Source organism: Balaenoptera musculus, chromosome 12 (assembly GCF_009873245.2).
Source record: "Balaenoptera musculus isolate JJ_BM4_2016_0621 chromosome 12, mBalMus1.pri.v3, whole genome shotgun sequence".
In the NCBI taxonomy this organism is placed as follows: domain Eukaryota; kingdom Metazoa; phylum Chordata; class Mammalia; order Artiodactyla; family Balaenopteridae; genus Balaenoptera; species Balaenoptera musculus.
This window is the reverse complement of record NC_045796.1, coordinates 39,223,758-39,248,771: the sequence shown is the minus strand read 5'-3', so window position 1 is coordinate 39,248,771 and position 25,014 is coordinate 39,223,758. Positions and strand designations below refer to the sequence as shown.

General features: G+C 35.5%; 1 protein-coding gene across 1 annotated transcript in view; it reads right to left on the bottom strand.

Annotated features, from left to right (window-relative positions):
- TRDN (triadin) overlaps nucleotides 1-25,014 on the bottom strand; it is a 370,489-nt gene that overhangs the window by 141,580 nt on the left and 203,895 nt on the right. The window contains exon 13 of the mRNA XM_036871396.1: nucleotides 1,047-1,100. Within this exon, the coding sequence (XP_036727291.1) occupies nucleotides 1,047-1,100 (54 nt within the window). The remainder of the gene's footprint in view (nucleotides 1-1,046; nucleotides 1,101-25,014) is intronic.

The window sequence follows — 25,014 nt, the reverse complement described above, 5'->3', positions numbered from 1 at the left end:
AAACCTTGTATCATAGTTCTTAACCATTCTAGCACATATACTTTATAAACAACATGATTGGGTCAAATGGCTAGTCAAGCCATTTTACCAATATTTACTAGGATGATTCTGTACATCGTTGGGTCCAGGATTAAATGTAACAGAAAATTTTGGATCAGATGGAATCATGTCATGTGCTGAGAAGTCTGCTACAGGGCCTTCTGCACAGAAACAAATGTACCACCACCTAAATGCATCTCCTTTATTGGTCAATGCGGTATAATGTGGCAAAGGAGAAAAAATAAAGATTTTCTCCAGTAAATATTTTACTTTTTCTTTCCTAAGAGTGTTCTATAAAGTGGACAATGGAGTTAGAGTAGCTTTCTCAAAGGATGTGATTTCAGGTGATAGTTAAAAAATAACATCACAGGAAGATTATTTTAAAGAAGTACTTTTTCCAAACTGATGATTTAAAGAATCAATATATTTTCTAAAGTTCTCTTAAACAAAACCACTTTTGATGTCCCAAAGATATTAGTGAGTGATAAAACAAATTTTCTCAGATGGCTCATAAAAGCTAGGATTAATTTGTAGTCATATCTGATTTTTGCAGTCTCAATATACAGATGAAGTAGTATTAATTTAATAACATTCTGACTGAATTTTCTAGTATGACACAAATTAAAATGCATAACTAAAAACATTGGAAATTTTATATATTTGGGTATCTCTATCTGTCCATCATATTATCTTCTATGTATCAATTAATCCATGGTTTATTTTTGGATGTACAAGTAAAAGCTCAATGACAAACCTGGAGTCAAGATACGAATTCTTGGGTCATTCAGTGTCTCCTCTGCAAATGTGGCATTACTCTCAGTTGCACTTTCTCCAATTACTAAATAAATTCTTGAAATGTGCATCTTCATGCAACAACAAAATATTTTCTACAATAACCCAGCAGATGGTGCTATTCTGCAATAAACAGCTTCGGCTATTGTCAATAAAGTGCTACTGTAAGTTTTTTTTAAAAAAGCAATAGAATTTTTAAGTGTTTTATTGCCTACCTTGTGCTGCAATTTTTATTGTCCCTTGTTTGGCTTCTGGGACTTTGCCAGGATCTTATGGAAAAAAAAAAAAGAGACATAAATTAATTACCATGAAGTACTATTTCAGAAGGATATATAACAACAAAAAAAAGAAAAATTATAAAAACACAAACATAAAAACACTGCCCTTGGCACTCAGAATTTTTGTTAAGAAGTGAACACAATTATTAGGAGAACCGCTGAGAATTCGGCTTACAGAGACAGAAATAAAGTAATTGAACCAAATAAAATCATAAAATAAAGTTTCCCAAAACTATTTTGCTTCACTGTTAACTGACCATGGAATACTTTGCATTCGTTTAGCACCTGAATTTGATTTTTAAAATTTATTTATTTATTTATTTTTGGCTGCATTGGGTCTTTGTTGCTGCACGTGGGCTTTCTCTACTTGGGGTGACCTGGGGCTACTCTTCATTGCGACGTGTGGGCTTCTCATTGCGGTGGCTTCTCTTGTTACTGAGCACGGGCTCTAGGTGCGCAGGCTTCAGTAGTTGTGGCAGGTGGGCTCAGTAGTTGTGGCTTGCAGGCTCTAGAGTGCAGGCTCAGTAGTTGTGGTGCATGGGCTTACATGCTCTGTGGCATGTGGGATCTTCCTGGACCAGGGCTCAAACCCGTGTCCCCTGCATTGGCAGGCAGATTCTCAACCACTGCACCACCAAGGAAGCCCTTAGCACCTGAATTTGTAAATCTCAGAATTCTTTGTATATTATTTCTGTATGATTAGCCCTTTGAAATGCGTGGAGCATTAAGACATAAATAAAGTGGCTCACTGAAGGTCACTGAGTAACTAATAAGAGAACAAAGCCCAGAACAACCAAATTCCAGGATAAGCTTTTGACCGAAGATGTCATTCCTTACACTGCTGTGGTGCCCATCAACTATAACCATGGCCCTGGGCAACAATATGTGTTGGGAGAGTATGAGCAAGTTTCATTTTGAATCTTTCTTCCCTCTTGTCTTAGGGGGGTTTTGTTGGTTTTTTTTTTTTTTCTTTGTTCAGAATGTTCTCTTTAAAGAAACGGGGTACCAAGAAAACTTCACTTATACCATAGACATTTAAATATATTATTTGATTAATTAGCATGAAAATAAAGGAGAAATAAAGATTTTAAAAGCAATGGATCATTTCACATTTCACTAAATAATTGTTCATGATTGTCTTTACTAAGTTTTCAATAATTGAATTATCATTTAACAACATGGGAAGGAAGATCTGGTCATTTGTTTTAGGTATTAATATTTATTTGCTCATTTATCACATATTTATTTAGGACCTATTATTTGTATGTACTAAGCTAGGTGTAAATGTAGTAGTTGATACACATATATATTATAATCTTTCATTTAATTATCATCAAATGTTGATTACAGGTTAATATTATAATCCTAGTTAGAATTATAAAATAACAAGATTGCATCAGAATAACTTGGTCAAGAATCATAAGCAAAGAATCAGTGTTTCATTGGCCAAACACCAGAGGTTTAATTTCTAATTCATGCTTTACCTCTTGTTGGTGAGATAATTATTCATTTGTATTATAATCATGATACAAAAATAGTAATTTTTCATCCTGTTTTTATATAAAAGAAATATTATTTATCCACATATATGGTTTACATTATTCCTAAACTTATTTCTTAAGACAAAATATCTTTTGTCAAAATTAAATTGAGTCCATTCTACCTATGATCTTTTTATTATTAATTTCTTTTATTCCTGGAGGAACATGCAACTATCATGTTAGTGCTACCTTTGTCACATCTAGAATAGTTGGTCTCAAATCAGAATTAATCAAGATTTACATACAGATAGTGAATTCTAACTAATATATTTCTAAGTATTACTCTACCCTATAACTAGCATTTAGTGGGTACTTAATAAATAATTGGTGAATGAAAAGGTGGATGAAAGGATACAAGAATACATAGGAAAGATCATCAAAAGTACCCTAAACTGCCTAGGTGTTTTACTACTTCAAGATCTCAACAAATCAGAGAACTGTAGAGTAGTTCTGATTTAAAAAAAAGAAAAAAAAAGATTTTAAAAATAGTTGTCAGTAAAGTACCTTAGCATTTTTATAGTCAAATTTCCACCTATCTTTTCTCTCTCTTTTTTTTTTAATGTCTTCTTAGACCACTGATTCTAAACGAGTTCTCCATGCCTAAGATTCTATTGGACCACCCGGTATACCCAATTGTGAATTATGGAGAGCTTTTCTTAGGGCCTTATTAATAACTTCTCCCATTGATCATTCGGTTCCTCTGTCAGCCTCTAATCTGTTGAGGACACATGCAGGGGTGATCATATTTGACATCTGCTAGTGTACAGTATTTCCATTTTCAAAACCAACGCTTTAAGAAGGAAGCAACTCTGAGACCATAAATGTACATTAAGAAGGCCAGACAAAAACTACACAAGAGTGAAAACAAATTAAATCTTTACAGACAAGTTTTCAGTATACATAATTTTCTCTCTCCTTTTGATTACTGCCAACTGCAAATGAAGCTAACCTTTTACTAGGAAAATTTTCAAATATATAACAAAATAACGAATGTATAATAAGCTCCAATCTCATTGGTGCTCTCAACACCCATTCAAAAATTATCAAGTGATGGCCAGTCTTATTTCCTCTGTATTACTCACTGCCTCTACTACACGCAGCCCAAATGAAAATTTTATTATATCAAATAATTTTTCCTTTTTTCAATTTTTTATTTGATAATTTTTATAGTTATGTTTTTGAAATAAAATAGTGATTTAAATAAGAACACAGGACAATAAGAAAATTCAACTGAAGTTTATAATAATTCTGAAATCCATAAATAATATTTTGGCGCTCAAAATTAGAGACAGGATGGACCTAGATTTAAGTGTCAGTATACGTCTCCTGGGAATGTTTTAGCAGAAAATTATCAGAATACTTAGTATTCTTAGCTTCCTGAAACATGTTGTATTTATATCAACAAATTGTCATGAATCAGATTAGCCAAATGTTTTAGTGTCTTCTGATTCCTTAGGCATGAAACAGTCTGACTTAACAAACTGAAAAAATATTGTGAGTCTGCAAATACTTTGTTAAGAAATCAATTTTTGCATATAGGTTTAAATATTAGTTTAATATCATGAACTTTTCATCTACAGGACTCTGTTTATACTCTGACTTCTTTTAATGTGAATGGTTAATCCATTGAGTTTTCAAATGCAGGGTTCACATAACTTTAACAGCAAGTAGATTGCTGCACTGTGAGTCCAGTATTGGTCTTTGACTAACGGACAGCAGATGAACAATAATGGCATTGTAGAGAACCATACTTACATTTTAAATATTTTCTAAGCAATCTTCCAGTTCTTCCCAATACCAAATCACTGAATTTATAATATTTTCCAGAAACGTTTCTTTAAAAGCCATCTCTTGCTACTTCTGCCATGGTACAAGGCATTTAGACTGTTCTTAGGTGAGAAAACTAAATATAGAAAAGCTGAATGACTTTTACACAAACCAGAAGAAAAATTAATATTTATTGATTCGGCAGTAAACTTTGAACCAGCAATATAAAAACTGCCTTGATCGTTCAAAAGTATACATCCTTTTTAAATAAGATACTAGAAACTAATGACAAATTATCCTGCAATCCAATGAGCTGGTAAATCAAGCTCTAAATTATTGTTTTCTAGTCTTGTAAAATCCAGTATTATTTTTAGGTGTAGATACTCCCCAAATAGAGAAAGGTTAACAATTAAGCTAAAATTTACTATATGGTTAAAAGCTCTTAAACTAACTAAGCCTCTTGTGCCTGTAGCTCCAGGAAAGCATATTTCAGGGGCATTGCTAATTTCAGTATGATAATAACCCCACTGAGATGAAATTAATCATGAAGCAGCCTTCGGCCATCCTGTCTGACCAAGGGGACTGAAGCCTGAAAGGAGAGCCTATTTGCTGCCAGATATGCAAATTGCAAAAGGTGCACAGTGCAGAAATATGAATAATTTATCAAAATAATCTGTTATTGCTAGAGGTTAAGAATCTAAATAAGCTGGCAGCATTGCTTACAATAGGTAGCATAATTTAGCTAGACTATTTTTTTCCAGAAAATCTTCTGATCGAGGAATGTATTTTGTACATTGTATTTGCTTTAGAATCTAAATAGCCTTTAACCTAGTATCATAGCATTATAGAGTTTAATTCAGAAAAAAAAAAAGATTCTTCAAGGTTTGCTAAAATATTCTCCTGATTTTTTTCTTAATCTTTAAGAGCACAGACTATGTTTTCCATAAAAACTATTCTAAATATTTCTTAATTTGAAAAAAATAATTTTGAGGTTTTAATTAAATATAAGTCAAAATCTACCTACAGTTTCTACACATGGAATCACATTTTTCCTATATTATTTGAAGAGAAGTAAGCTTAGGGAGAAAAGAAACTGGAAAACATCAGTGAGAATACTTACAATTAGAGTAACGGGCATTTCCCCTCATGGCATCATCTAGCTCTCTGAATGTCTAAGAATGGCAGGTTTCTTAAACATTTAACAATTCAGAATTTAGAGTTGAAGATCAAGGTATAGATTTATTTAAACAATTAAAAGAAGGAAACTTTTTTTTTTTTAATAAAAAGAAGTATGAATGAGACACATGATTTGGCCTTTCACTTTAAAAAATATTTGGCATGTTAAAGGGAAGGCTGATTCCATTTAGATTAAGAAAAAGCCTTCTGCCATACAGCTAATAAAACAATGGAATGTGATACCATGGGAAGATGTGAGGTCCCATTCCTGGGGTTGCCAGATAGATATCTGTTTTCGAGGGGTCCTCAATGTATCTGCTTAAAGCAAAGAGGCAGCCCCAGATGGTCACTCCAGGTCCCTTTCCACTTCTGTAACACCTTTCTAAAATCCGTGACTATGAACAAAGATACGAGAATTTGAAAAAATTACCTATATCATGTTTTGATGGAAAATTTCTTGATTATTTATTTTTATTATTGAGGTTTACCTTGGTAGTCCTCCCTTACCATAAAATAATTACCCCCTTTTCTTTGATCATGTTTTAAAAGCAAGCATTTTAACCACCAAACTGGACTGATTCTCTTAAGAGAAACATATGCTTCCTAGAAGAATTAGGACTCAAGTAGAAACTTGACTTTTTATTGAAATAAATGTTATGATTTGGAAAAATTATTGCATTCCCAGTATGAGTGATTTATTTCCTTATCTAAGATCGATTTGGGCTCTTTAAGTGAAGTGAAACAAAATGAAATTTAAAGAGTCAAGAGTTTATTTTAGAAAACAAGCTATTTTATTATGTATATTATATATACATATCAAAAAAACAAAATTTCTGACTGTTCAGCCATATTTTTCAGGTAAAATTTCAGTCTTAAAAATTAAGTGATATGCTGTTGGTAGGTCACTTAACTCGCAACTTATACATACTATAAGGAGTGATTTCCTCACTAAATGATATCATAGAGCATCATGATCTAATTCAGCCCTTAAAAACCACCAGCCCCTATTGGTCTAACATTAGTAAACAGTGTCTGTGAATATTATCATTCTGTTTTTCACTTTTCTAGACAATAAGAAACACACACATACCCCTTTTATCTCATTACCCAATTTGGGAATGTTATAAACAAACAGAATTGTTAATCATAAAAGTAACCATATTAAAAAAAAAAAAATGAGGATAGTGGAAGCAAAAACTGAGAGCAAAGCATGGTTTATTTTCATTCTCTCACACAATTCTTGGCACTAAGAAGGCATCCAGTCAATGTTTTTGCATGGGTACATGAATAATGATTAGGAGAAAATGTGTTTAAAAAAGTCATTGTTATCTGCCTGAAATTCTAAACCAAATAGGTAGCAATTATCCTCATAAAACTGTTCAGACTCACTGAGTCTTTTTTTCTCTGTAATACTGCACATGTCAAAATCTGAAGATGTTATAATCAGCTTCAAAGAGAATCTACATTTCTTGAAAAAATGGCTGGGTTTATAAAATGCAGATCTATTACACTGGAAAATTAGCATGATTTCCAAAAAGAAGGAATCCTTAACAGAGTCCTAAATCAAAGCAATCTAAGGAAGAATTCAGGGTTATATTTTTAAAGAAACACTTTCAGCTAAACTTTGTCCTCGGGTTTAACAGACAATTTAAGGTTGAACAACTCAATTTTATTAAATGAGAAAATACTTCTCCAAATAATTACTGAGTTCCATCACTCATTCTTGCTTCAGTATTTTTTGCATTCATGCTTACTAGGGGCAGGCACCATACTTAAATGTAAGGACTATTTCCACCCACAGTCTGGTTAGGGACACTACAGGAAAAATGCCAAATGAAGGGTATAGTCATCTGAGTTTTGGACTTTGGCAATTTTAAAGGAGGCAGGAAATAGGTAAGGCTTGAAGGAGAGTATAGAGCAGCAAAGGGGTGAGGGAAAGAAAGTTACAAAGTGAATGACTGATTAAGTAGTCCCATGGATTATGGATCAATCTGGCTGGGGAGCAAGGGTCTCCTTTGTGTTAATGAGAAGTAAAAATGAAAATTTAAAAATTGTTTAAAGTAAATTATGGTCAAAAAAATTAACCTTGAAATCTAGTGAATGAGATGTACTTTTTTCTTAGAACATTAAGAGCCATTACACTTTTGAGCAAGGGAGTTACACAGCAATGTTTCGAAGAGATAAACTTTCCGTGATTGTCAGGAGAAAGGGCTTATTCTGGTAGAATAGAAACCAGGTAAATTGTCACTGAAATACTCTAGTTGTAAAATGATAATGTCTAAGACTAGGCAAGTGTTCATGGAAATGGAAAGAAAAAAATAAGTTAGACATTTAACAGCTTTCTTTTTCCTCCTCTGTAGATGTGTTTGACATGTACAGAGGAGGAAAAAGAAGGCTGTTTATTCAAATATGACAGGTTCGGGACCTGATAAACAGAATTTGTTTTAACATAATTTAATTGAAGTTTATAACAGAAATACGTATTGCGTTTGAGACAATGGTGTAACTTCAAGTGAAAATACTAAGTAGACATTGGGAAAAAAATATGGCCTTTGAAGAGATATGGAGATTCTCACATCATCCACATAGAGGTTAAATTAACATTATGAGAGCAAGAAGGAACAGTTTTTCCAAGGGACAAACAGAAGCCCTCAAGTTGGCTTGAGAAAAATATTGGTTAAAAATGTATAAGAAAAATTCAGATGTTAATTTCAGCAAGGTCAAGGGAAGAGGATGTTTAAAAAATGAAGAAATAAACCTCAGGATTGAACACAAAGAGAGTTTGTTTTTATATCTAGAGAGTCCCTGGCAACATTTTTGAACATGATTTTGGAATTGGGATGCAAATAGTAGGAAGCCTATTGTTTTGTGCTGGTCGCAGCCTATCAATAACCTATGTTGTATATGGACAGGGCCTTGTATTCTTATTATGATTGCAAGACACCCTCAGCAATTAAAAAAAAAAGGTTACTTACAGGTCCTGGAAATTACATGGCACACCTGGAGGCCACAAAGCAAGTTCTTGAGGGGAGACGGAGAGAAAGCGAGAGCTAGCAGGCCTGGAGTTCTGCCTTTGTTGGGGTCAAGGGTTGGGCCTAGGGTTTTGCAGACTCACTATTGGTGAATAAAAAACATAAGAGTGGGAATTTAAAGCCTGGGAAGAGAAAAAGCAAGCGGCCCAAGTGGTCGGTTATCAAAATAAACCAAAATCTCTAAAAAAAAGAAGCCTGGACTATGGAAGGTGGGGGGCTGGGGCAAGATGCCTATCTGAGACAGCCATCTAGGAAGTGGTTTGAAGTGGATGACTCTGAAACCAAAGCTTAAGTCAGGCACTTGCATTTAAAAAAAAAAAAAACCAACTGTCAGGGTTTACACTACATCTGTCTTTAGGGGCTTAAGGTGGGCGGTGACTAAATCGAGGTGGAGGGTGTAAGTCATTTATTTGACAAGTGTTGTAAAAGGCACTAGAAAAAAAGTGGCTTGAAGGTAGCGGGAGAATCAAGCAAACGCTGTTTTCAAAATAGGAAACTCCTATTTTATTTGAAGACAGAAGAAAAATACCTGATGGAGAGAAAAATATTAAAAAGTCTGGGAAGTGGAAAAGCTATTAAGGTAGAAAGATCACAAGATGTGAGAGAGGGAATAATAAAAAGCACTGGTGGAGAGAAAGGCATCTCTTCCTCTGGAAATCAAAATTACCCTATTGAAATGCCAACAATGCCCAACTATTTCCTGTAAGGGTAATATTGTGATCAATGACGAGTACAAGGAAGACGTCCAAATTCAAAAACATTCAATTTAACTGAAAATGGAATTTTATTAAAGGAAAAATATGAGAGAGAAAAGGATAAAGAGAAAAAACTACTGGAGAGAAGAATTGAAAAAAATGTAAATACAAGCAGTAAATTGTGATAAAAAAAATGACAGTTGAGGGAAAAATGGGAAAGGATATTTGAAATGAAATTTATTATTGAAATGACAGGTTTTCTAATGCATAAAATTGTGCTATTAAATATTATATGTAGGTATTCTGATATATCAAGATTATAGGGCAACCTTTTTTTTCTCTAAAACTAAAGAGGACCATTTGGTAAATAGTTAACAGATCTAATAAAGACAGAAAGCAATATTTGATTATTTTCTTCTATCTGATATCAAGATTTCAATCTTCTCCTTGGGCCTTTACTAACATTCATGAAGAACAAAATACTTGGATGAAGTGATCTAATTTTTGAAGCTATAATAGATGCTACATGTTTGAGGTTTTTTCCCCTAATCTAATATGTAAAGTATGCAATTATTTGTTTAAACATGAAGGTGATATTATTTGCTGTTTGTTACCTCTGGGATGTATGGGAAAATATGCACTACATATTTAAGATGAAATGTCACTGAATGAGTCATAGATAACAGTCCATATTTATTCCTAATTTTAGGGATTGTGGACTTATTGCAATGTGTGATGATCTGTTTTTTAGTACAAATTTGTGTCACAGCTCTAAGAGTTCAAACGCTTTAACTGTCAGTTCGCACATGATCGATCTAGAGAAATAAATGAGCTTCACAATGTTGTCCTCCCAAGAAGGCTATTTCACCACGTTGTGCTCTCCTTTCCATCAATGTTAAAGGGAATTATGTACATCTCTCAGGAACAGTAGTCCCCAATGTCAAGCATGCAGACTTAAACTTAAATTGATATTTAGCAGGAAGCCTAGAGGTTCTCTTAACAGCAAAATGACAAGCTGAGGTTACTAAGGACTGACATTGCTCTGAAGCCCACATTTTCACATATTGCAGCAAATGTACTGCTTTCCCTGGGACCATCCAATGAAGCATAATAGGTTACTTTAGCAGCCGGTCTCTACCTTTGAATATTCAAAATCCACGCTCATATGCACAAATAAGGGAGTTAATATTCAATTACTGGAGCCATGGGCACAGAAGCATTTGAGAGCAAGTGAGTGAGTGCTAGTACATGAAAACACCTTCCCACATACTTTGGTAAAAGGCAAGGTATTAATCTTCTTCTAACAAATGACTGAACTGAAAGCCACTCTTAGAGCTATAAGGTTTCCAAGTAGCCCATCCCCAGCATCTCACAGATGGACTGGATTCCACACGACCCATGTGAAGGCAGTGGAAATTTTACAAATATGAACTACTGTACATATCTGAGTTCAGAAACCAAAGAAGAGTTTGAAAAATCTATGTTAAGAATGAAATTACAATTGATTATGGAGCATGAAATATTTTTGAGAACTTTAACATTGACAAGAAATCTCAAAAGCAGACAGAATGAGTTCCGGTACTATACGATGAGGCTGGAGGGAGGAGGCCAAAAGTAAGGATGCAATAGAGGTTACCACGTTAAATCCTCAGACCAGAGACTAGTAAATAATCAAATATCTCTCAAACAAGCTCACATGACAATGGGAAATTTTAAAAGTCAATTTAGTTTCAAAAACACACTGATATCATGGCAAACTACTGCAAAACGCTATCACAGGAAGGTTGATCATTCCACCAGTGGTCCCATACTAATTGCAATCCTCATATGTATCTAACCCAAGTATTCAAGCACTATAACCAGAGAACACTCATTAGATGACTAATACCATGAAGGATGTTCTATCTCTTGAACAGTAAGCAGAAACTTAGTGGTGGTGCCTCAGTATTTTGTGCTGAAATGTTTAAAATACTGATTTATCTTGTGACCATACTTGACTCTTTACATCAGTCCTTGGACTATATATGTCTACTCAAATTTCTAAAAATTTTATTGATTCCTCATCCTTCATTTATTGAATTTTCTAGAAAATCAGATAACTGCAAATGTACAGATTAAAATTTTAATCAGAAATTTTTTAAAACTAAGCAAAAAGCCAAAATCGAATAATGGAAGAGCAAAAAAAATCAAAACCTATGAATATTCTGCATAAATATTCAACAAAAGTGTATTTCACAGACATCAAGATTGTATAACACATTAAGTTCTAGAAAGTCCTCACCAACATACTGAAAATCTTACTCTGAACTATTCTGTATTTGAATGAAGTTTTTAATTTGTATGCATCATTAGAATTTCCAAAGTCCTTTGCATAAATTATTTCACTTGATCTATGTCATAACCCTATCAGACAGGCAGGCAGGCCTAGGCTAAGTCATAAATATTGGGATTCCTAGTCCAGCATGTTTCCAACATAGAAAGCCTTATCAACTCTTTTCAGAATAATGTCATTTTTTCTTGATAGCCATATGTAACCGTAAGCAAATCTTTTAATACAAACGGTTCTGGGTTTTAAAAAAATAACAACAATGGCAGTACTAACAGCTAATTTCTATAGAGTAATGTATAGAAAATCCTATATTATTTGACTTAAACAAGAAAGAAATGCATTATTTCATATAACAAGAAGACTAGAAAAGAAGGATTCCAAGGCTGCCCTTTAATTACTTATCTCGGGCACAGAAATAGTGTTAATATTGCAGTATCATGGTAAATTAGTGTATTGTATTACAATAATATTAATTATAAACAAAAACAATGATATTGATAGAGAATATATTTACCCCAAAATTCTTTAAATATTTAAAATATCAACCCTTATAAAATATTCAAATAATAGCAACAAGTATATTAACCAAAAATAGAAGAATAAAATCTAGTTCTACTCTTTTTTTTTTTAGTTAACTTTGGATTTATAATTTATTTACTTTTATTGAGTTTGGTTGCCTTTATGTGAATTTAATCTTTGAATTGTTCTCAGAATTTTTCTTTTTAAACATTTAAAGTCTTTAATGTATTTTAGTAATTTTGGAATCAGATCATTTAAAGACAATTTTTTTAAAATCTAGATTTTGTTATATGTTAGAAAATTGTCAAAGTAGTGAAACAAATTAATTTGGTCTAAGAAAAATCATTCCATGTGATTTACATTCAGTGTTATAAACTACTGTCTCAGTTAAAAGGAACTTGTTGGGCTCAAAAACAGGAACAGAATCTTTCAGAGTCTCTCCTGAGAGCTAACACTTTAGGAATAACTGAAAACAGAGAATGAGTTTCTCTTGTGTATTGATAAGGACAATGGTACCTTTGAATTCAACAAATGGCAAATAACAAAGAAATGCATGCAGAACACAGCATGCTACACACACAAATGTTCATAAGTTATCCTACAATTGGGGCCATATAGTTGATTTTAAATTAAGATTTTTTTTTAAACAGTTTAGATATGAAACAGATCTAAAGGTAGTAATACATATATTTGATGTTCAGAGAATTTAAACTGTGGCATTCCCAATCCCATTCGAGCAGGCATTGGCATTCTTTTCTAAAAATTAAATTACATGATGGTTTCAGGTGGTAGTTAACCCCTATGTCCTTGATTATTCCTAAAGTTAAAATGTGTATATTCCTTTACCCAAAAAAGATAAAATGAAAAAGGCACAGTCCTAAAAATAACATGCATTTGTTTCAATTACATGAAAATTTTAAACTAAGAATTTTAGTGTTAGAATTTTTAAATTAACTTGTCAATGGTATAACTTATCTTTGGTGTGCAAATCAGTTTTGGACATCTGACACTAGGACAGAAGGCACCAAACTCAGGTAACACTTGAGACAGTCAAGTTAGATTGTATCCCTCATCCCTGCTCCACCCCCTTTGCTCTTACCCTGGAGGTTATGGTAATCAGTTGTTTGTGAACAGAGTGAGGAAAAGGGACAGGAAGCCCAGGACACCCCACCCACTTACAGGTTTCCAAGCTCAGGGCAAGCTCAAGCTGAGCAATGGGAAACTTTTTAACTGGGATGGATGTTGGGAGCTTTGATATTACATTGGATTTGGAAGTTTTAAATGCTTGGGGGAAAAGACCATTGTTTTATTATCTGAGCATGACCAGGAAAAATATAGGGTCTTTTTCGGATTTCATCCAAGGGGTGGAGAAAAGCAAGTCTAAAGAGAGAGGTTTGCAGTGGTAGTCACTGAAAGAACAAAGTTGCTTTCTGCTTATACCCAACTGAATACAGCACGTTTTAGTAACTCCGGACATGAAAGTAGCACTGGGGCTCTCCCCATGCCTTTATTTGTGCTTGTCTGCTTCTCTCTTTATCTTCACATCCAACTGCGTACTCTTTTTCATCCAACCTCAAATACCATCATTTTCTGGAAACTTCCCTGATCCCCCAAGTGCCAGTCCTCTCTCTGTCCTTTGAGCCAGCATGGCACCTCACCAGGACTTTTCTTAAGGCATCTATACCTTCTATGTGTGCTTTCATTGTTCACATACATTTCTCTCTCTCTCCCTAATCTACACATGCCGTGAGGACAGACTTTCCAAATGCATCATTTTTCTTCCCTCATGCCATCCCCTCTCTGTGGATATGCATAATATACCCCCCACAATCTAAATGATGGACTAAAATAGTAAATCTGTTGAATAAAAACATGTTATTTTAAAGGATGAAAGAACATGGGAGAAGCATGGTAAAGTATTAATTATTTGGTAAAAATGAATTGTAAGGAGGGTAAAAGTAAGACTGCTACCTTTTGTGATTACTTCATTCAAAATTGCTGTAAATCTTGAAAACTATAGCAATACAAGTACACTTTTGTACAAAGAAATTATTTTTTCCACAAAGACTTCACCATCAGAAATCAATAAGAAAGTGGCAATATTGTATCACATAGGGGTTAATAACATAAGCCCTAGAGGCACACAGCCTGATTTCAAATCCAATCCCAACCAATTTTTAGTTGTGTGACATTGGGAAATAATTCAATAGCTCTCTTGCTTGGTTTCCTCATCTTTAAAATGTATTAACAATGGTACCTGGTTTCACATTAAGACAGGAGCTAATACTCTGAAAATGCTTAGAAGATGGCAGATAGTAAGTGTGTAATTCCCATGTGCTCTGTGCTGTTCATCTGGTTCATCACAACACTGTATGCACAATATTCAATCATCAAAGTTTCTGAATTTAATTGAAGCATCTCAGTATGCATAATACTAATTAAGCACGTGAATAAGAAGTCATATTTTATATCCTCTAATATAAAGTGGGAAACTCTCATATCTATTTCTTAGAGGAGTAACTTAATGAGTGATTTTGCAACCCACATATATAAATTAACTTCCATACTTTACCATCTCAGAAATAGCCATCCACAATCCTTGTTTGAATTTACATGGCAGAACACATTTTTACGAGTAACATTCTCTGATGAGTAATTTTACAACTAATTTACAAGTGGGATCCATAGAATACTAGTTCTGACAGATGCTCTTATCCACAAAAAGAGTTCAGGGTCAAGAACTCTGAAAAGCATGTAGACAAGATGTTACCTTTCTAAGATTTTAAAATGACAACATATTCCACACTGAAATTCTACAGTAGAGAAACCAATTTAAGCTCATTGTTTCCTAAACATATTTGATGATAGAACTCTTCTCTAATATAACATTCCTCTGTATCCCAGAGGAATACACACTGGGCGATTGTTAAAAAGAATTGGGATTTCCCTGGTGGTTCAGTGGTTAAGACTCCACACTTGCAGTGCAGGGGGCCCAGGTTCGATACCTTGTTGGGGAACTAAGATCCCACATGCCAAGCAGCACGACCAAAAATAAAAATAAAAAAATTAAAATTAAAAAAAAATAAAATAAAATAAAAAGAATAAATATTTTTTGCTTCTCTCTAACACTAATGATGCTATTAATACTGTATAGTCACTTAGCTATGTATTCAATAGATGCTTAAGGAATACCCATAGCTCCCTGTACCTGTGTAGAATATTTACAGTTTACAAAGCTCTTTAATATATATTCCTCAATTCAGCCAACAAGATGGATAGTAGTCAGCAATTCAGCTTTCACAGACCCTCAAAAGCAATGCGAATTGGTAAAAAGAACATAAATATTGTATTCAGAAAGGTCAAGCTTTGAATCCCAGCTTTGCCATTTAGTATTTTATACCCTTGAGCATACTTAGGTTTTCAAAGGCTCAAATGCTGTGAGGATTAAATGAGGTGACATATGTAAAGTACTGAGCACAATACTTTGAACATAATAGATACTTGCAAATGTATGCTTTCTTCCTAGTCACTTTTGAATACCAGCTGAGAAACAAAATCTCCTAGTTATGGATAGCATTTATTAATTCTCCTTAATTTTGAACAGAGGCATGATATTCATTTTACATTGTACCCAGCTCTTGTCAGTTAAAATAGAGAAACCTACTTAAAAAAACAGGACTCAGATCTTGTGAGATACAATTAAATACCCAGCGTTGTGCACTATGTTCCATTGTAAGAGATGGATACTTAGCGGGAACTCTTGGAACAAAATACCTACCTATCCAGAGGGGCAGGAAGGGATGATATTTTACGGAAATAATAACTGGATACTTTAATATGAATAAAAGTTATTCAAAACATAAGCGATAGAGAGGTGAAGATAAGGTTTTAACAAAGAAAGAAGCCTCTGGGGGCTTCCCTGGTGGCGCAGTGGTTGAGAGTCTGTCTGTCAATGCTGGGGACACGGGTTCGGGCCCCGGTCCGGGAAGATCCCACATGCCGCAGAGCAGCTGGGCCCGTGCGCCACAACTACTAAGCCTGCGCTCCAGAGCCCACGTGCCACAACTACTTAAGCCCCCGCACCTGGAGCCCGTGCTCCGCAACGGGGGGGCCGCCACGGTGGGGAGCCCACGCACCACGGTGGGGGGCGGCCCCCGCTCGCCGCAGCTGGAGAGGGCCCATGCGTAGCAGCGGGGACCCAACACAGGCAAAAATAAATAAATTAAATAAAATAATTTATAAAAAAAAAAAAGAAAGAAGCCTCTGAAAGAACAGAAAGGGTAACAGAATTGAATGCCTTTAAATGATTGGAGAGAATTTTGTGTGGCGAAGCAGTTATCAAGAGATGAAACTAGACACAGAGCAGGAGAGGCACTGAAACCTTTAAATTTGAACTTTTTCCTAAGGACAAAGTACAGCTTCAGCAGGTTTAAAGTGGAGAGTAAAATAACCAGATGTGTAGGCTATGAATCCACGCATTGCAAAATATGTGGTGCAAATTACGGGCTATGCAGAACCAGTGAGGAAGTATAAAACAGTGTTCCAGACTAAAGGTAATGGCAGCCTGGACTAGGACAGAGGCTGTGGAGGCCTAAAACAGTGGAAAGGCGTGAGAGACAGGCTGGATGAGCAAGAGTATTAACACAGAACACTGTATATCCCCTCTTCTGCCGCAAGCACCTAGCATCGGGGCAATAAAATATTGCCCAATGTACTTGCAAAATTTACCAAATAATATAAAAGTAAAAACTGAAAGAATGATCAAAGAAAAAAAATAAGCCAAAATATATTATTAAGCATAACTACAGCACTTACTGTATTTTTCATTTATTGTAGTTTCTCATTCACTGAAACCGAAAGTGTTTTCAGTGCATATTTACTGTGTACCCACAATGTACAGCTAGCAAATTTACAGCAGAAGCAACAACAACAAACAAATACAGGTAAATGGAAAGATATGCTTGTATTAATTAAAAATGCACAACTTGCTAAAATGATAGTGGATTACATCATTGTCTCTATACATCTGAGGGTCATAAATATCATGATTGAAAAGGCTTTGGGGTGGAATAGGATGTGTAATTACGGGGAACAGATGAAATAAAGAAATGAAAAGCTTAATATTTCTGAAGATCACATCCTCTATTTCTTTCCCTTAATGTTTCTAAATAATTCTAAATTTTGCTTAAAATATATATAATAAAATGATATCTATTGAATGCCAACATATTTCAGCACTGTGCTAGGCATTCTGACAATGATTACACTCACTACTAATGTAATAGAGGGGCAGATTTGATATTTACAACCAGAAGAGTGCCTGGCACATTATCAGTATTCAGTAAATAATTGTTGAATTTATGAATAACTGCTTTATAAGGAAGGTTGATCCTGGGGTCCTTTAAGCAAAGTGATGAGTTTGGATGCTAAAAAGGAGAGTCTAGGAGACTGGAAAGACCTAAACTGCTTTTAATGACAATGAGAATTTTAGAATTCCTGGGGGCAATCCAAAAGTAAGGGGGTGAGGACAAGTGAGGAAAAAAAGTCGGAAAGGAGTCAGAGAGATGACCTGAGGCTGGTGACTACCTGGGAAAGGACAACAGACAATATCCAGAGGGCATTAAATAGCAAAGATAGCCAATATTCAATCTGTATTTGTTACCATTGATCATACACACACACACACACACACACACACACACACACGCTCTACCATCCATAAACTCCTTTTTTTTAAATTCAACTCTTTACATAAATAGTTTGTGTGAATGGATTTTGTGGAAATTAAAGACAAGTAGTGGTGAGAATAAAGGACAGAATCAAGAGAATTAACAAGCCAACCTACTAACTGAACCAATTAAGTAAGAGCAGGGCTCACAGCCAGAGGTGATCTTGAGCATACAAAGCTCTGGGATTTTGAAGCAAAGGTCCAAAGGGAGGGCTTTGGACTTTCACAGGGCATAAGTACATTAGAGCCAGTTCGTACAAGCTTGTGAGAGCCACTAGTCAAATTTTCAGAAATTTCTCCAGCTGGGTGATTTCATGTTGGTGGCTTCAAAATGGTCATGGTGGGATTGTTTACACCATGGAAATGAACAAATGCTAACTCAGTGCTATACTTTTCTCCCCAAGAGCGAGATTACCAGCACTCCATGGAAACTTACCCAGCTCTTAGGAAGCACAGGAATCCTAACTGACCCTTGTGTTAAGTAAAACTACAATTTATTTCCTGTCTGGGTTCTCAGATAAATAAAGGAGTGGGGAGAGGGCAAAGGAAGGACCTAGTAAACTAAAAGAGTAGGCTGTGCTGGCCAATAGGGCACCATTAGCCACATCTGGCTATTCAAATATAAAACTAAATAAAATTTAAAATTAAGCTTCTCAATAGCACCAGTCATACTTCAAGAGTTAGAAAGCACATGTGGCTAGTAGCTACCATTTTCAACAATGTGGATATGGAACATTTCTATCAATACAGAATGTTTAGCTGAACAGTGCTCATAGACTATCTAATTTGAGAAACATCACATTTTTCTTTCTAGGTTTCAAAATCCCCCAGTCATTGTGGTAAGGCTTCCTGGTGAGGTTGTAAACATCCTTCTTGGTCTCCTAATATTTGAGCAAAGTATCTGATCATTATTGATTACATCTCTTTACTAACAGATCGTGTGCTGTTTTTAAAAGGCTTCAGCCAGAAACTAACAAAACTCTAACATAAACCTTTTAATAACTTCCATGAATGGAAATTTTGTGGTAAAAATTTTAGGAGTTTAAGTAAAATAATACCATTTAAAAAAAATTAAATTATAATGATAAATCAGAAAAATATTTTAAAGTTTATATAATGTGAAAAACCATAAGAAGAAATAAAGGGCTTCCCTGGTGGCTCAGCGATTAAGAATCTGCCTGCCAATGCAGGGGACATGGGCTCGAGCCCTGGTCCGGGAAGATCCCACATGCCATGGAGCAACTAGGCCCGTGAGCCACAACTACTGAGCCTGCGCTCTAGAGCCCGTGAGCCACAACTACTGAAGCCCGCGTGCCACAACTACTGAAGCCCACGCACCTAGAGCCCATGCTCCGCAACAAGAGGAGCCACCGCGATGAGAAGCCTACGCACCACAAGGAAGAGTAGCCTCCGCTCGCCGCAACTAGAGAAAGCCCACACGCAGCAACGAGGACCCAGTGCAGCCAAAAATAAATTAAAAAAAAAGAAGAAATAAAGAAAAAATAATAATTGTGATATTAGTAACTAGCTAATTTAAAATTTTACTGCTTCCAGTAGGCTACAATGTAAAAAATGTCTAAAATGTTTAATAATTCTCTGAGTTAAAACATATCATTGTATATGTTTATTTGATGGGGGATGGGGTTGGGGGATAAAAAAATCACATTACATAGAAAGTAGCACAGAAAAAAAGAGTAAACGAGTTAAGAAATCAAGAGATAATAAATAGTATTTCATGGAGGAATGTGTTTTAAAAAATAAAAATCTTTACAAAGTTTGTAACCTATGCAATGAGACTCTGAAAACATCATTTTAAGGGTTTTATCGCATAGTGTTCAACAAATTCTCAGTGCTAAGGGCGCTGGTGGAAGTAATGGCAATAACGTAAGCACCCCAGGCTCCTAAATCAGGGGTCTTGGAGTAAGAGCTGAGGGAGGGAACAGTGTGCTGAGTTGAAGCTTGGACACACCATCCTGCATTTGTTCCTAAAGGGATTATCAGAAGTGCTTCAAGTGCAGAGACCTGTATATACCTGTACTTTCTGACATCAAACCATCAAATTATGGGCACCACTTTAATTGAGACTATATCTGAAATAATAACTTGGTGACGTACCAGACAATATTGATTACAAAAAAAGAAGAGAGAGAGAAAATTTTCTTTTAAGAGTACAATGCTGTGACTTGAGATTACTTAGGAGTAACTAAAGCACTCAGAAAGAAGCATTAATTCTTTCTGATACGATTGAATTGATGACTTCACAGCCTTGAAAAAAGTAAACTCTGCAAGAATAACTAGGGCACTGTATGGAAAGCAATCAACAACAGACAGAGTGGTGTTTGATATAGCCAGCTGGCAAGTGAATATAGGTCCCAGCAAGCATTCTTCCACATAAAATTGTTATAAATGTTATTGACTTTGAAGATGTCCTGGCCTATTATGATAGCAAATGTGTCATAAACCATTGATGAGTCATGAATAAGCCTCCTACAAATAAAGAAATACATAATAGTGCCACAATTCGATCTTTTTATCAAGGATAACTAAATCCAGAAACTCTCAAGTAATGGTGCAGGTCTCTACACATCCCTAGAGATGTCTGCCAGGTTGAGAGTTGTTTATTATTGAGTTGGTAAGTAGAAGTCCAAAGGATTACTAGCTGTCCCTTGTATTCAGTCCATTCTCTCCCTTTTAATCACGTATCACAAGGCACCTTTTCAAAAGATTTGCTACACATTCACCAAGTGTACATAATCTCTCTAATCTTCCAGTTCACTATCAGATAAAGAATTAAGGTTAATTTTACATGCCTTATTTGATTTTGGTGAACCCATGCTGGGTCTTTGTGATTAGCACTGAGTTAGAGTATAAAAATTTTCACATTTCTCTGATAGTCTGAAGTTCACTGTTTAAAGGGGCACTTCCATGGACATATGTTGAATATTAGCAAGTAGTTGATGCTGTCTTGAGATTATTTAATAGATAGTAAATGTATATGCAAATATCAACTTTTCTTAAGTCTCAGAAAAATGAATCCTTGAGCGCATATGCTGTGGAGATGAGTTTTGGCTGAATAGGAAATAAGAAAGTATACGTGTGAGTTACATTTTAATACACATGTACGTATTAGGGAAAAAGCCAATATAAACAAATTGAGTAATTTGCATAATAGTTGTACCAAAATTCCTCTCTTTAAGGATCCTTCTCCCAATTAGTAATGCAAGAATTTTTTGATCATTGCTGAAAAATCAGTACCTCAGGATAGCATTAATACTGATATCCTTCTCCTAGGGAAAAATATAATGACAATAATATAATTTTGCACACATTCCAGTTTTACATACATCTAAGTACAAGAAACCTTAATTTATATCAAGTTCCTTTTTTAATAGTTACATGACTAAGAAGTAAAACTAGAGAGTTTTAATGTTTATGGAGTTCTTTTTCATTCATTCATTCAGCAAATACGTATTGAGCATCTACTCTGTGCCAGATGCCACTCTAGGCTCTGGAAACATAGTGATTAAGCCCCCAGAAGCTTGCCGCCATGGAGTTTTCAATTCTTCTTAGTAAAGCGCATGTTTGTTGGACATGCCAGAACAGTGCTTACTACAAAGAAGGTATTCAGTCAAATGCATGTTGAATGATCCAACTAAACCATCTTTAGGAGCTACTTATTTTTTTCATACGTAACTTTTCCATGAAACATAATTTGACCTTCAGAATATCAAGCAGAATAAATAAAACTCATAATAATGATAAATATAGGAACTATGTATTGACTGCTTATAATATACCAGATACTGCACTAGGCATCTGACCTACATTTTCTCATTTAATTTTCACAAAAACCTCATGAAGTGAGAACTGTCAGTGTCTTTCCAGATGAGGAAACTAAGTTTTATCCATAAGGTCATATGGATGCCCTTTATCCAGGCAGCCTGAGTCCACAGCCCTTGAGATAAACTTCTATGTAACATTAAAACATAGCTATTTCTTTCCTATAAATTTATTTATATTTATTAGGTGAACACTATGTAAAAAAGTCCGTGTGCTAGCCAAATAATCACACTCCAACAATAACTACTACAATAAATAGAACACGATATAGTCTCTTGCTGGATTCAAGGGGATTACAGTCATATACTTAGGAAAGGTAGATGGTATGTCACTGATGAATATACATTAGATTCATTTCAACTGAATAAGAATTTGTCTGATACCCACTATGTGAATGGAATTACATATATAGACAAAAATAACTATCAGTCGGACTCAACTAAAAGATTGCAGGTAGCACAGAATAGCATCAGCCACTATTTTAGCAGAGTTTCTAAATTCGTTCTAGTTTTATATGTACTCAATAGATACATTTACCTAGGGTGATGAGTAGTATTGAAAGCTTCCTTATCCTTAGGCCTGAATGCTTTCATTTTTGCAAATACTCTAAGATAGAGACTGATGTTCACAAGTGTGGCCATCAGATGGCACTAGCCTTTTCCTTTTCTGAAGAGAAGAATTTTGTATGCAAAATTCAGAGACTACAGTGTCACTAGAGGCAAGGGGACAGAGCAAGAGGCAAATTAAACGACTTTTCTAGCCAACAGAGGACATGACTAGTATGTTTATCATTCCTTCTAATTTTTTTTTCACTTTTGTAATTGCTTAAACTGATCTGTACTCAGACCTTTTGAAAGCTCCCCACTGGACTTGGGATTAAAAACCTTTACAATCCAGATCTCCACAGTTTGGTGATTTTACCTCTTATCACTCCCTCCTTGCTCATGCCATTCCAGCCTCACTGCATCTTTTACAGTCCCTTGATCTCTGGGACATTTTCAGTTACTTTTTCTTTCACATGGAACTTTTTCCACTGCCTTGTGCTCAGCTCACTCTTTCACTTCATTCAAATCTCTGCTCTGATAGCAGCTCCCTAGAGAGGGCTTCCAGACCACTCTGTGGAAATAGCACCTTCCTAACTCTCTATTCCCTTACCCTCATAATTCTTCCTAGCACTTATCACTCAAAGATGTTATAACACATACCACTTATTTTCTGTTTCCTTCACTAGACTGGGAAGTTCTATAAGGGCAAGAGCTTGGTCTTTTCACTGTTACTGCCTAGCATCTAGAAGATTGACTCTCATGGTAAGACTCAATAAGTGAACACATAAACAAATGAATGAATGAATGAACGAACATCTAGAAAGAATTACAGAAATCATTTGTCAAGAGTGCAGAGTTGCCTTGCACCAATGCCATCAACAGGTTTACTTTTACTTTTATACCTGTTTCATTTTGATTTCTTAAAATTTGAAAATTTCTAAATTAACCTGAGGTAAGCAGGTTAAACATACGTTTCAGATGCAAGTATTGTTGACCTAAACTCCTACATATGAAATTGTGGTTTTATTTTTACACATTTTTACAGATATTAATTTTTTGACCCCATCACCAGCATCACAGAATCCAATTTGATTTTACTTTCAGCTGAGACAGGAATGGCTGTCTTTAGGGGTGAAAATTAGTCTTTATATTTTAATGCATGAAGGCTAGGAGGAGCAGTGTATATAAATAACATTGTATGAGGAGTTATTTTTGTGATTGTTTTGAAGATTGGAAATATGGTCATAGGGGTTCTTTTAATGTCTATATAAAGCAGAACCAAAAGGTCAACCAATGGGAAGAGAGAAGATTTTTTTCCCTCATTCCCCCATGTATCTTTGCCCTTTTGTACTGTAAATTGCATAGGCTGGCATTTAAATGCGCAATGTCAAAGGCAAAGCGCTTGCCTTCAACCTATGCTAAAGGACAGCTGACAAGGGGCAGAAAGAAAAATCCTGCCAAGAGCTTTCAATGCTGAACTTGCCTATCGCACATACCGCCTCTCCAGTTTCTCATATTACAGTATTTACCTTCTGGACAAAAGTCGCCAGAGGAGCGACTTTTCTTCCAACAGAGCAACAGCTATATTCCACCTCTGAGACCAATAACCCCTCCTAGCCGCCTCTGTTAAACAAAGACACCAAGGATGATGATCTGAACCATTTCGGCCCTTAAATCACATTTGTAACAGCAGCTATTTTTGTCCAAGGCTATTTCTACATTCTGCTTATTTGGCTCTCACAAGTAAAATTACTCATCCAGGACTGGGTAGGTGTAATGCACAAATGCAAGTGGAGTTCAGACACTAATAAGGACATGCTGTAATAATTTCGACCAGAGGCAACTTGTCATAATGGGTAGGGTAATTGTGGCAGTTATTTTCCTGGTCTAGGAATACCAGCCAGCTGGCAAGGAAGGGTGGATGCGCACACTACTGTCTTCCAGCAACTCAGTAGGAAAGGGACTAAAAAAATCAGTTTGTGCTCACATCATCAAATATGTCTTCAGCTATTGTTCCACATATTGTGTGTGTTGTTTGTCTGTGGGTAGCCAAACCAAGCAGCTGACAGACAAGTTATTTAATCAAGAAGTTGCTAAAACCAATCATAAAGTTTAAAAAAATGTTTAGCTTTAGAAAGAGAAATGAAGGATTATCTACCCAAGTTTTCAAATTTCTCTTTTTCCAGCTTCAAGGTAAGCGATGATGATGACATTCTTCCATCACCAACACTGGCACTCTAAAAGCAGTGATGGTCAAAGAGAAACTTCTTCATGCACGCCCAACTTCCACGGAGGTGCCTACTGGAATCTCGTGTCATTTGACAGAGTGTCCTCTCCCAAGATACTCCTTTCCCCAGGCTGGCCCCCAATCTCAACCAAGAGCCACGGATGCTATTCCAACTCCTTGGTTTAAAAAGAAAAAGCAGAAGCCTGGAATGATGAGGGACTTGTTCAAGGTCATGCAGCCAGTGGCAGGAGTAGACCTCACATTTAGTCTTCCAACTCCCAGGAGAGTATTCTGTTTCATTGCTCATGGCTACTTCCTTCATGCGCCTTAATGAGTGCTTTCTTTATTTGGTGTTATGGACTGACGCTTATGCCTCCCCCCACCAAATTCATATGTTGAGGCTCTAACCCCCAAAATGTTGATATTTGGATATGGGGCTTTTGGGAGGTGATCGGGGTTAGATGAGGTCATGAGGTTAGGGCCCTGATCTGAAGGGGTTAGTGCCC